The 13,728-nt window shown below is 39.5% G+C and overlaps 1 protein-coding gene across 1 annotated transcript in view; it reads left to right on the forward strand.

Annotated features, from left to right (window-relative positions):
* Window positions 1-13,728, forward strand: part of NKTR (natural killer cell triggering receptor) — a 38,380-nt gene that overhangs the window by 4,281 nt on the left and 20,371 nt on the right. Inside the window, exons 2-5 of the mRNA XM_031062954.1 lie at window positions 4,248-4,322; window positions 7,537-7,644; window positions 8,266-8,310; window positions 9,984-10,071. Of these exons, the coding sequence (XP_030918814.1) occupies window positions 4,248-4,322; window positions 7,537-7,644; window positions 8,266-8,310; window positions 9,984-10,071 (316 nt within the window). The remainder of the gene's footprint in view (window positions 1-4,247; window positions 4,323-7,536; window positions 7,645-8,265; window positions 8,311-9,983; window positions 10,072-13,728) is intronic.

Below are 13,728 nucleotides of genomic sequence, written 5' to 3' on the forward strand. Positions count from 1 at the left end.
GCTGATAGGCTGGGAAAAATACCTCTTGTTTGGTTTACTCTTAAGAAATTGAGAAAAGATAAAATCCAGTAGATACAGTTTTGAAAAACCAGGTTTGTTTTGGGAGTGTGTCGCTGTACTTGATACCTGTGTGGTTCAAACATAATAAAATGTAGCAAAACATTTCACATTACTTGGGGGAGAGCTTGAAACAATGTGTGTTTGGCTCCAAAGGGGTTTTTTTCCCAAAAGGTTAAGCAGCTAAATTAGAGGATTTACCTTTGAAACAATAAACATTTGAAATCAATGATTTTTTTAATAAACTTTGCTAGCAGGAGCCCTTATTTCAGTGTAGCATGGACATTCCTACCCTGAGTTTCTGCCACTTAATTTGAATCAAGTACTAGCTCTTCCGCAGCTGGAAAATTGTTAAGGAGTTCAAAAACAAAAGGAAAAAAAAAATCATCTTTTAGTTTGAAGACAGAGTTCTGAAATTGGATTATTTTTGGTCATTTTGCTTTCTGGTTTCTCTAATTGGAACAGCTCATTAGCTGCAGAGAGCACTTCATCAAATTTCCAGACAGCTTAGATTTTATATAGGCATCACTTATATCATGCATCACTTAAATGATGTACTTATTTCTTTCATCACTTACTCTGATTTTTTAAAAAATAAGTTCAAAGCCTGTTTACAAATAATACTTTTATCAAATTATTGTTGCATAAATAATAGGCAAATGCAATCCCAGCAGTTTTTACTTTAGCCTGGAGCTGAGGTGTCTGTGCTGTCATTTCTTGGTTAAAGCCAACTGAGGGCTCTGGGTAGGTTTGTGAGCAGCTTTTGCTTGCTTGACTGACTTTGTAGCGATTTTTGTTTGTTTGTTTTAATTTACTGTTCAAATATTATGGTTAGTCACAGAGAGCTTGTTCCCTGATCAGATCACTTAACCTTTATATTGGGGAAATGAAGCTGAAGAAAGCATTGGAAATTGTCTGCAGTGAAGGTGGATCATCTCACAGAAGAGGTGTTTAAATCTGGGGAAATAAGTAGCCTCTCAAATGCTTTTTTTATCTGTGTTTTATCAGCATATACCTCAGTTCCAAGTTTAAAATGAGATTTTTCTCTTTTTTTTGGTGAAGGATGAGGCAAGAGAAAGATCTGTAGCTGCTAATCATACATACTTCTATTATTTTTTTTTATTAGCAGCTGTTCTTTCCTGCATCTTTGACCAAGGTGTGAAAATGGGTTTGATCTTTCTCTGGCACATTTCATTGCCTGTTTGTCAGTGGAAAATACAACCTCTCAGTGCTAATGGTATTCATGCAGTTGCAGTAAAATGCAGGCAGTAACCCAGCAGATGGATTCACAGTGTGTGGTTTGTGGCTCAGGAGCAGACAGCAGCGTTTGGTGTGGCTGCATGGAGCTGGGTAAGCAGTGCTCCAGGTTTTACACAACCCTCATCTTATAAAGTGCATCTGTCATCTTTGGATCTTGGATAGATGTGCATTACAATTTGTAGGATTAAAGGGCATAAAGGGATCAGGCTGGATGGGCATGAAGTAACCTGATCTAGTGGAAGGTGTCCCTGCCCACAGCAGAGGGGTTGGAACTAGGTGATCTCTAAGGTCCCTTCCAACCTATGGGCAGACTTTGTTATTGACAAAGCACTGGTGAAAAATACTGCTGGAAGTGATACCTTAGTTATGAACGTCTCCTTCCATCTTCTGCCTTGTCATCTGCTAGAACATAAGAGAGTTCTTCCAATGGAACACCACGGTGGTGGTGTCTGCTGCTTCAGGTGCTAAATGTGGTGGGTTTGCAGCAAAATCCTTCTACAATTTATGCCTCAGAGTACAAGTCCCTTCTGGAGGCTGCAGGGACTAACAGCCCTCAGTTGCTTGGCAGCTGGCACCTTGGTGGTGCAGCAGCTGGGCTGAGAGCAGAATGGGGGTAGTGACAGCTTTTTCCCTGGAAAGTGTCGTGTGTTATTTCACACAGTGAATGCAGGAGGAATCTTCTCCTGCAGAGACAGAGAGAGTTGGGGCCCTTCAGCCTGGAAAAGAGAAGGCTCCAGGGAGAGCTTAGAGTCTCTTCCAGGACCTAGAGAGGCCCCAGGAGAGCTGGAGAGGGACTCACATGGGCATGGAGCAGTGGGACAAGGTGTTAAACTGAAGGAGGATGGGTTTATATGAGATATTAAGTAGAAATTGTTCCCTGGGAGGGTGCTGAGGCCGTGGCACAGGGTGCCCAGAGAAGCTGTGGCTGCCCCTGGATCCCTGGAAGTGTCCAAGGCCAGGTTGGACAGGGCTTGATGTTACAGTGTGATGTCATGGTTTGCCTCAGATACCCCGGGTTTCTCCCTGAAGATTCCTTCCCCAAGTGTGTCAATCACTTCTCCTTTGCACCCCCTGACCCCTGGTGAGTGCTGTCTGTCAGTCCTGGCATTCCAGAAGGGCATCGAGTGATTGGCAGAATTCAAAAGATGCCCCCTACCCCTGGGTGAACATTGGGCCATCCAGGTGTCCTTTGTCCCTTAAGACCTCCTCTGTGTACCTGGTAGGTTGGAGCAGCCTGGGATGGTGGAAGGTGTCCCTGCCATGGCAGTAGAGCTGGGACTGGATGAACTTTAAAGTCCCTTCTGACCCAAAGCATTGTGAGTTCTCTTCCATGACTCTGTACAACCTGCACGTGGCTCTCTGAAGCATTCAGTCACTGCTCAGTTTGTGCAGCAGAGGAATGGGAGTGGGGTTTGTGTTCTCCTGAACTCCTGGGCTAGAATGAAAATTGGTAACCCTTCTACTAAACTGTCTGGTCTGTTGTGTTCCTTGTAGGAATGTTCAATCCTTGCAGCTTACAGCGGTTTCTTCACCTGCAAATAGCCTTTCTGTCATAGTGGTAGTTACAGAACTGCTGTTTGATGGGGATCTTTGAATATTCTCCATTTCTTCATTCTTTGGACACTCTCCCTACCCATTTCCTTTGGATGTTCCTGCTGTCGTGATGAATGCTTAGAGAACATTCTTGCTGCAGTTAATGAGATTCAGACCTTTCAACAGCTCAAGGCATCTTGAATTTTTATCTAAGATTATCAAGTACTGATGCTGTTATTTTATTTCTTCCTTTCTGAACCAACAATTCACCATCTTATAAGTGTATATATTTGGACAGAGCCTTAAAATTGAATGCAGTTTCTTAGGAGCCTCTCAATTTTTTTCTTTTTTTAAGTAATGAATGAAATACATTTGAACTTATTTTTTTTTTTCTTTAAAGGAAAGAAAAGAGAAGTTATTCCTGGAGTAGTTACTTTTTAAAATGAAGTCTTACCAGTGTGCACCACTAGAGTGTAGTGCTCATTGACAGATTATTGCTGGCCTCCTTGTAATTCTGCCCAACAGTGAGGCTGCTATGGATTATTTTACAACCTGCAGAGATACCAATTTTTTCTTTATTAATTATGTATTTTTTAAAGATTTCATACATTTGGGAGCAGTTTGTCATGGATTTTTTAAAAAGTACTTTACATCCCAGTATCTTGGAAAATAAAATAGAAAATGTAAATCAATTTTAAAACCAGTTTTCTTTATATTCAACCACTTTTCAGCAGTATTTTAATAGATTTGGAAGGTCCATAACACAACCACCACCAGTAGCAAAGAGAAAATATTTAGTTCATAATATCTGGCAAGTGGAGCATTAGTCCTGCCTGCCTTTCATCTTCCCTGTTTGATTCATCTGGGTTTTTTTCAAACTGAAGGATTTTAGGCCAAGAGTGCCAATGCAGCTGTAATCCTCAGCACAATATGGAGCTAAGCCAGTTGGACTTTGTAGGTAATGATCACAGGGAAAACTGTGCAAATGTGATTATTAATGTATTTGTATAAACACAGTAATTGGGGAGGGAATTGCTCCAGCTCTCTGAGGATCTGTATTTATGGGAAATCATTTTCAAAATGGAAAAGATCTGACATGATTAAACTATTTTAGTAAATCAGCTTGGCTTTCCAGGTTCAAATCACAATGGAATCTCTAGGTCTTCTGATAAATTGGATGGAATGTTATTACTTATTGTCTGTTTTTTACTACTCTGTTATTCTTCTTTCTTGCTGTGTGTTCTAATATATGCACACTTAAGATATTTTCTTATTCTGCTTGATAAAGTAACCTTTTCTCAGAAAATTACAATTTTAGAATATACAGATTGATTTATATGCAGATTTTCTTATTCCAGCCAGTTCTAAAAATCTATTTTTTTAAAATTATTTTCTAGTTGGTCGGATTATGTTTCAGCTCTTCTCAGACATTTGTCCAAAGACTTGTAAGAACTTCCTCTGCTTGTGCTCGGGTATGTAGCTGATATTTCAGATTTTTATTGTTAATCAATTACATTTTTAATGTTAGCAATTTTATTGATAGTGATTTTATTGATAGTTATGAATGTCTTCTTCCATCTTCTGCCCAACAGTGAGGCTTCTATGGATTATTTTACAACCTGTAGAGATACCAATTTTTTCTTTATTAATTATGTATTTTTCAAAGATTTCATACATTTAGGAGCATACTTTTGCTTTTCACTTCTGGGTCTGCAGTAGAGACAACACTGGTGATGTTCTGTTGGTACAGGAATGTAACTGTTTGAGTAAGTTTAAAATTAATACTAAATAGGGATTTTTTTATTGATAATAATTATTTGTTTATCCAAGTACAAACCACAGCCACCTGCAAGGCCTGTGCCCACCTGAGGAGGTAAATTACAATGGAGAGGTGATGCTGTCCCATTCTGGACCATATGATCTGCATAAAGCCATCATCAAGCCATGGTATTTTTGGCAGATGGAGGAGGACAGAGTGATCCTGGCATTGCTGTCAGAAGTAGATTTGGCCCCTGGAAATGTCCTTTTTAAATTCCAGCAGGTGGCCTTGCAGATGCTGCCCACCTATGGAACAAAGCTGGGCCCATCTGCTGTGGTGTTTGTCAGGAGCTGATTCCCTTCTGATCCCAAACTGGCACCCCTTGGCACCCAATTCACAGAGGGTCACACTGAGCTGCCAGTCCAGGTGCTACCAGGGCAGCCAATTCCCCTCTGCCATCCCATTGCCAAGGGCTTTGCAGGGCATGGAAAGAGCTGCTCAGGCAGGATGGGGCACAAAGACAAGGATTTTTCTTTTCCTGCCAAACTTCATGCATGTCTAAAGCAAAAAGAACAAGGCTGGTGTTTGGCCTGAAGCAGAAGAGAAGCTGAGCTCAAGAGCAGTGTGCTGGATGTTGTGTGAAAGTGTCTGGGCTTAGGGAGGTGCTGCAGCCCTTGCCAGTGGAACAACTGCTGTGTCTTTACCTGGGAAAGCACTGGCAGTACCCAAAAGGGGGGTAAGAAAAGGGATGGGGACTTCTGGCCACAGCCAAAGCTCCCATCTCACCACCAGCTCTGTTTAAGAGCTTTAATTTTAAGCTTTAAAAGGAACAGAAATGTTATTTACGTGTTCATAACATATAACTTCTGAAAATACCATGAAAGTATTGCAATGCCATAAAAATCCTTCATTTGTGTGAAGTATAGCATAGATCACCCATTTCATTGTTAAATTTTGAAGTTCTAAAATGTTTCAACTGATGTAATATTTGTTTGGAAAAATGTGTAAAAACTCCTCACTGGAGGGTTTTATGATATTCCATCTTATTAAAACAATTCAAATGCAGAATCCAGTCTGAACTGCTTTTCACTTCTGGGTCTGCAGTAGAGGCAGCCCTGGTGATGTTCTGTTGGCACAGGAATGTAACTGTTCCAGCTCAATGCCATGCAGGATCCCATCTCTGAGGGGATTTTCCATAGCCCTGAGGGACATCCTGAGACATGACCAAACTTGCAGGCAGATATTCCATGGTGGTGTTTGATGAAGGTTTTCAGTGCTGTGCGAAGAGGGGAGGAGTGTGTCCATCCCTGTAATAAACAGCTTTGCTTGCATAACTCATGTGGAAATCAAAAATGAGGTAGGAGGAGGAGTGGATTGGGATTATGGGTGTGGAGAGCCAGGTAAATAACTAATAAATATGTATTCCATGAGTGAGGGAGGATAAACAGCAGTGCCCTGAGTGGGTTTTGTGCCACAAAGTCCCCTTTGCCCTGGCAGTGATGGCTTGGAATGGCAAATCTGGGATGATTGAGCTGGCAGGTAATTTGGGGTGGCAGAGTAATAGATTGCAGCAGGGGAGTGTTGGCTCAGGGTAATGAGTGTATCTGCATTTCTGAGAGTGCAGAATATTTGGTGAAATGTCCTCTAAGCCAGCATCAAATACCTATTCCATAACCAGTGATGGGGTGAAACTGAACATTGGGTTATTAGTCCTGTTATTTATTCTGTTAATTCTTGTTTCAGTGCACTGCATCTCCTGTACATGTGGATTATGTGGTGCTTTAACTGTTGTACAGTGTATAATATTATAATAATAATCTTTTAACTGTAATGGCCACATTTTACCACCTCCCCTCCTCTGGGAAGCTCCAGTCAGTGTCCCTTGACCAGCATAAATCCCTCATGGACCTACTGCCTAGAACCTCACCCTGCCAGTCACTGTCACCTCATCCACAAGCCCAGGGCAGCTTCTCTTCTGAATTTTGGAAGAAGTGCAAATGAAACTTGAGGTTGTGGGACCACTAAATCAAAAATCACCAGTCCACTTGATCTGCAGCTGCTGTAAAGGGCTGGCCTGACAAGGATTGGGGAAGGTGTGGAAGCTTGGAGCAGCTCAGTCCCTGTACATGTGGATAATGTGGTGCTTTAACTGTTGTACAGTGTATAATATTATTATTTTTATTATAACCTATTACTGTTAATTGCCACATTTTGCCAGCTCCCCTCCTCTGGGAAGCTCCAGTCAGTGTCTCTTGACCAGCATAAATCCCTCATGGACCTACTGCCTTGAACCTCAGCCCTTCCTGTCATTGTCACCTCATCCAGAAGCCCAGGGCAGCTTCTCTTCTGAATTTTGGAAGTGCAAATGAAACTTGAGGTTTTGGGATCAGTAACTCAAAAATCTCCAGCCCACCTGATCTGCAGCTGCTGTAAAGGGCTGGCCAGACACTGTGCATGGATTGAGGAAGGTGTGGAAGCTTAGAGTGGCTCAGTCCCTCTTTTCCAAGTGTGGATCACACTGAAACTGAGTTGAAACCTGTTTTCCTGGCTTTTCTCTTGGGAATCATCTGGCACATCCAGATGTGCGAGTGGTTTGAAAAGGATACTGTGACCTGCATAGGAGTGTAGCTGTACCCACAGAAAATAGCTAACCCACCATTATCCTGAACTCTTGTTTTTTTATAAATTATCCTGAGTAGATTTACACACTCCTCCTTGAGGGGGAAAAGGAGATTTTTTAAGAAACAACCTGATTTTCACCTCTGAGTCCCCTTGTAAAGACCCCCGTTCTGGATGGTGAAAAGGCATCAGGTAGGACTGTGTTATCTTTTAGTTATGGCTGCCATGTCCATTAGAACTAGGGAGGGAAACCTTTGGAATTTGTTCAGTGACAATCTGTGGATTCTTTTTGTTTCACCTTCTTGCAGGTGAAAAAGGAATTGGCAAAACAACTGGGAAGAAGCTGTGCTACAAAGGCACCACGTTCCATCGTGTGGTTAAAAACTTCATGATTCAGGGTGGGGACTTCAGTGAAGGTAAAATGGGCTTTTAAAACTGCCATGTTTGAAATGGGCCAGAAATGTTATCATTTTTGTGTTCATAACTTCAGAAAATACCATGAAAGTGTTACAATGCCATAAAAATCCTTCATTTGTGTGAAGTATAGCATAGATCACCCATTGCATTGTTAATTTTTGAAGTTCTAAAATGTTTCAGCTGATGTAATATTTGTTTGGAAAAAACTCCTCACTGAAGGATTTTATGATATTCCATCTTATTAAAACAATTCAAGTGCAAACTCTAGTCTGAACTGCTTTTCACTCCTGGGTTTGCAATAGAGGCAACCCTGGTGATGTTCTGTTGGTACAGGAATTTAACTGTTTGAATAAGTTTAAAATAAATAATAAAGCATTAAATGAGCTAGAAATGTCTCCAGAAGGAGTTTTTCTGGATTTTTAGTTCCTTTCCTGAAATACCTGTCCTTACCAAAATGTCTGTTTTCACTGTGTCCTGAAATCCTGGGCCAAAAGAGCCTGAGGATGGAACCTCCTATTTTGAGAGTCAAGTGCCGGTGGAATGTTATGCACAGCTTTTATATAAATGAAACAAAAAGTTTTCAACCAAAAGTTGTTTCATTGCTGCTTTTTGATCTGTAGGTAATGGAAAAGGAGGTGAATCTATTTATGGTGGCTATTTCAAAGGTAAGAGCAAATATCAAATATGTCTTTGCAGATTCTCTGTTCAGTCCTGAGATAAACAAGTCTTGATTCCCAAACTACTTAATGAAAACAGGTTCACTCATAGATCACATTTTTGCATGAAACTAATGTTGCATGAGAATTCCTTTTATATGCATGACTTTCGGATAATTTTTTGTTAATATTTAACTTAAATTGACAATTAATTAAGGCTAACATAATTGGTTAAACATGACTTTCAGCATGGAGGCTAGGCAACTTTATTCATGAATAAACTCCTATCTTCCTGCCTAAAACTGTCAACATATTCTTTTGTTTATAGAGAATGTGGTCTTTTGCAAAATGAAAAGGTAAGAGACAAAAGCTCAGTAACACAAATTCAAACTCTGTTCCCTTGTCCCCTCCCTAGTAAATTATATGTAGACAACTGCTAAGTCCCTTTGTAGATGGATATCTGTGTTGCTTGGAGAAATAAAGAGTTCTGTGTCTAACCTTTCTGAGGGTTCATGACTTATTCTGAGAGAAAATCCACATAATTCCAGCTCTAAACAGTGATTTCTTCTTTTGTTAATGTCCCTTTTCCTCCCCTTCCCTACTCAAGGTTTGTATGCTTAGGGTTTATTTCTGACTTTATTTATATGCTACACAAGTCATTTTCCTTGCAAAGAATTGAGAAATAAATGTACAATTACCTCTTGTAAAAATCTGTTGGAAGGAAAATGGTGAGTTTTTAAATTATTTGTTTAAAGACATAGAATTATTTCTTTAAAAAACCAGGTGGTTACTGCAATATTCAAGTGTTAAGACAGTGAATATATTTATTTACAGCCTCTGGTTCTGTGTGTGGTTAGATGCATGAAACTAAGTTTCTCTTAAAAAAGAGACACAGTTTGATGTGGGACTATTGAAGTTTTTAGTCAAGGAAAAGCTTGAACAGATCCATTTACTAAGAAGTTACTCAGGGTTTGTTTCTCATGGTGAGTGCTAAATATGCAGGATTGTGTTTTGATATGTGATCTAAAAATTAATAGCTTTGTACATTCAAATTGGTATTTTTATCTTTGGAAATGACCTGGAGAAGATCTGGTTTTATATTCTGCTGTACAGCCAGAACTCCTCTTTAATTCACTGCAATATAAAATGCATGTTCTGTTTATTCTTAGTTGCTTTTATATTTAGATTCAGATACAGAGAGGTTTTTTCCCTTCTATGCTTTGAGACTTCCACTTTTGAGTGTAGAAGTGGCATTTTTAGTGTGCCATACCAGGGAAATAATCAGCTTTTTCTCCTGACCTTTCTACCTGGAGTGTCAATAACAGCATCATGTGTGTTAATTCCTGTTTTAGAATGTCAATAATTCTGCCAACCTTGTTCTTACCCAAATAACTCAGGATTTAAATCCATTCTCTAATGTTTATTGAAGACACTCATAATGGCTTGAATTATTTTTAATTAGAAATGTTTGCACTATATCGACACCATTTTAAGAACCAAAGTTTTGTCTCAACTGTAATTTGAAGAGACTTGTTTAAACCTGATTGTTGTTTTTCCTCCAACCTGTTCCTGTTTCTCCAGCAGCAGCAGAATTTCTCCTTAGAGCATCCATAAGTTACTAAGAAAACAACCTGCCTCCCTTGCCAGGGAAAATCTGACAAACATATTTTTTCTTCAAACAGATGAAAACTTTATTCTCAAACATGACAGAGCGTTCCTTTTGTCAATGGCAAACCGAGGGAAACATACCAATGGTTCCCAATTTTTCATGTGAGTAGAAGTGATCCCACAGTGGAGCTTTTCTTACACAGAGAAGCGCTGTTCATGAGAAAGATGGTATTGCTAAATTATCCATATCCATGTTCTCCATCTGATCCTGGCTAGGACTGAGTGGCACCTGCTGTAGGAATTATTAGAGATCAATATTTCCTTGTGGCATTCATTTAGATTAAATGGTGCTCACTGGATGTTCTTCCTTTGTGGCTTTTTTCCCTAAAAATATGATTTATGTTCAGTTCTTAGCGGCCAGGAAATAGATTCTTTGCTTTGTGGGTGCACAAATCTCATCAGATTATCTGCAAATGACAGTGATGAGCATTGTGTGTAAGGGGGAGTGAGATCTACAGGTGGTTTATATGGTTTTGCTCTTTAAAAAATGATGATTTATGATTTGCTTTCGGGGGGTGTTTTGTTTGTTGTTTTTTCAGGAGAAGAATAAGTGGGAATTTTTATTTGTTTCTTATGATTACTATTATTATTTTTTTTGAGTATTTGTTCCTGATATGCTTTTTTAATACATCATAATGCTGTTAACTTGTGCATATACCAACACTATGTAGATTGATGTGCTGATAATCAGATTTTTCCTTCATTACCTTTAAAAAATGTCATTCTAGTAACCACATTGTGTTAAATTCCAGAAATTACAGAAAACACTTTGACCTTTACTCATAAGTAAAACACTCAGGTCTGATAATTGGGGTTGCCAAGTCAAAGCAGGTGTATTTTAGGTTGAGTGTCAGTTTTTTTAAGCTTGCAAACTTTGATGTGATTATTCCTTTTGTTAACTCCCTTTTCAAAATTGCCTCCTGTTAATCTTTACCAGTTTGTATTTGGAAAGAGCAGGTTGGTAACTTTAGTCTGGACATCCTTTGTGAAACAACAGTGGGGTTTGAAAAGTCAATTTTAGCATAGTTACTTAACTAGAAAAAAATCTTTTTTTCTTTGCCATCTTTCTTGGGGGATAAGAATGAATGGCGCTTCCCTGTCTTCAGTAAAGGAGTAAATTGTCCTCAGAAATTCTGTTTTTTTTTTCTTTGCCTGAAAAAGATCTTCAGTATGATATGATGTAGTTCAGATAAGAAACATTTTTAGGTCTTTTCCTAAAAAATGTCCTGAAAATGGAAGATGCATAGGAACCTAAAAGAAAGTCTCACACTTAGCACTGTTTAGACATTCCATAGAGATAAAATTGTTTCAAAAGCTTGTTTTCTGTTCCCTTCAAAAGAAATTGTACATGTTGTGCTTCATTACAATAAATCTGAAAGGATATGTGTGCACATTAATATGGAAAACAGTTTATATAAATACAACTCCATGCCTTAATAAGCTCTCTGAAGGCATTGCTTCATTATTTTTTACTTGGTGACTTGCCTTTGGGTTCTCTTGCCTTAATTTTCCATTTTGAAGCTTATCTGAACATTAAACATGAAAACCTAATGATGTCACATCAGTCAAGCAGCTGTCATTTGAGGGCTCTAAAGTTTCTTTTCTCTCCTGCATTTGATTCCAAAGTCATCTTCTTTCCCTGATGCTTGGTAGGCTCAGCTTGTTCAATCAGATTTAAACACCTTGTCTCTCCCCACACACCAAAACAACCCAAGGTTGTGTTGGATACTAAATTATAATTAACACAGGCCAATAAATGAAGATTATTTCAAAGCACTTTCATCATATATATAGAAGTATTTTGAAAGATGCAGATTCCTTGAAAAATTCTGATATTTTTTTTTCATAGCATCACTTTAAAAAGTGCGAGTTCAGTGGGAATTGAGGCAGAGTAAGAAACCTAAAAACTTCCACGTGAGCTGGATTCACCTGAGCTCTGCAGGAATCCAGAGCTGGATTTAGCTCTGGTTAGGCTTAGCTTTAGGCTCCTGGGGTGTCCTCTGTGGCCTTCAGGATGAGGATGCTCTGGAGCTCCTGCCTTCCCATGCAGATTTAATGTCTGAGAAGGCACCAGCCTGCTCTGGAGCCAGGGAGGGAATCAGGATTCCAAGTGGGAAGCAGCTCCTAAAGGTTGTATCTAGGCAGTTTGTGCCTTCACTTTAACATACAGTTTATTAAAGCAGTTAGTCTTGCTGGGTGGCATTTGTCTGATGACTTTAGGGAATGTGTAGTGCATCTATAGAGCTTTTCTTTAATAAAATATTTTCTTCTTTTATGTTTTAAGCTGAAATTAAAATGTGTTTTTTATACTCCCAGTAATGCTCAGTTTCTCTGTAGTTTATAATTGAAAAAAAAATTCTTCAAATGTTTAACCTGAAAAGTGTGTGAAAGGCAATATTCAGTGGTAGCCTTCAGATTATTATTTTTTTTAATATTTGTATCTATTTCATTTCATTGATTACATTTATAGAAAGGGAGATAGTTCATCTGAGCTTCTTTAGAGCTCTGCATTTGTTCTCAGGCTGTATTTTATACACATCTAATGTGGCAGATAGGGAGTGCAAATAAGTGATCATTTTTTCTAGAACAGTTTGTCCAAGTAGGGCTAAAATAATAGCAAGGATCCTGACTATAAGGGTTCTGTTAATTCATCAGAATTCCCTGCTCTCCAGAGAAAAGTTGTGTTTGGAATAATGAGTCTTTACAGGAAGTAATCAGGCAACAAATATCTCTTTGACATATTGCACCAGCAAACCAGGCACAGGAATGCAATGCCTAAAAGTTGATTTAAAGTGGACAGTTTTACTTGAAACAGAATGTCCAGACTCATTTTAATGTAAACAATCATCTGAGCCATCCTAAAAAATCATCAGCTTTCTTGGAGTAGTCAGGAATTTCTCTGGCATGGAAGAGCTTGGAGGATTTATGGGCAACAGTGAGAGCTGGGCATGGAGAAGGCAGTGGAAGTGATGTTAGGAGGCTTCAGGGAAAAGCATGGACTGAAATCCAGGTGTGCTGGAGAGTGGCACAGTGCAGAGGTGGAGGGAGTCAGAAATGTGTCTGTGCAGTATCAGAAGTGCTGGGTTTAATGCTTGTAGACTATTTTCCTCCCTATTTTGGCTTTTTTTTTCCCTTAACTGAGTAGGAGCAACAGTTGAGCAGGAAGGAGAAAGTGGAGCTGAGGGAGAATTGTGAGTTCAGTGCACATGTGCTGTAAATAGGCCAAGTCTGCTCTCATGTGCCTGAGAAACAGTTCCTGCTCTGGAGGAACACAGCATTTTGCAGTTCAGCAGAAAGGATCCAGAGAGAATCCCTTTAGATTTGTAAAATACTGCAATTTCACTTTTCTGTACCCAAAGGTTTCTAGCAGTTCATTGCAGGCTTGTGTTGGAGAGAGTTGTAAAGGCACCAGGTCAGAAATTGACTCTGTGTTCAGGGAGCCCCACTCTTGATTTTTTTTGGTGAATAACTTCCTGTAGAACCCTCAGTGATTTTACAAGTGTTCTAAACCAATGTGAGGGTGTAAATCTGTAACTGTCCTCTTTCCATTCCAAGCTAGGAATCCCCAGGATGGGGCAGAGATTGGCAGGAACCACTCCAGAATCATCTTTTCTTTTTCTGTCTCTCCAGTAGCTGCTTTGAACTGCTGCTGCCACCATCAGCAGCAGTAACTGGGGGAGCACAGACAGAGCTGATCCCAGGGCTGTTCTGGATTTTCCAGCTCAGTGGCTGCATTCCTCTGGGGGATGTTCTGGAGCC

The sequence above is a fragment of the Geospiza fortis genome, unplaced genomic scaffold, assembly GCF_000277835.1.
Source record: "Geospiza fortis unplaced genomic scaffold, GeoFor_1.0 scaffold34, whole genome shotgun sequence".
Lineage (NCBI taxonomy): Eukaryota > Metazoa > Chordata > Aves > Passeriformes > Thraupidae > Geospiza > Geospiza fortis.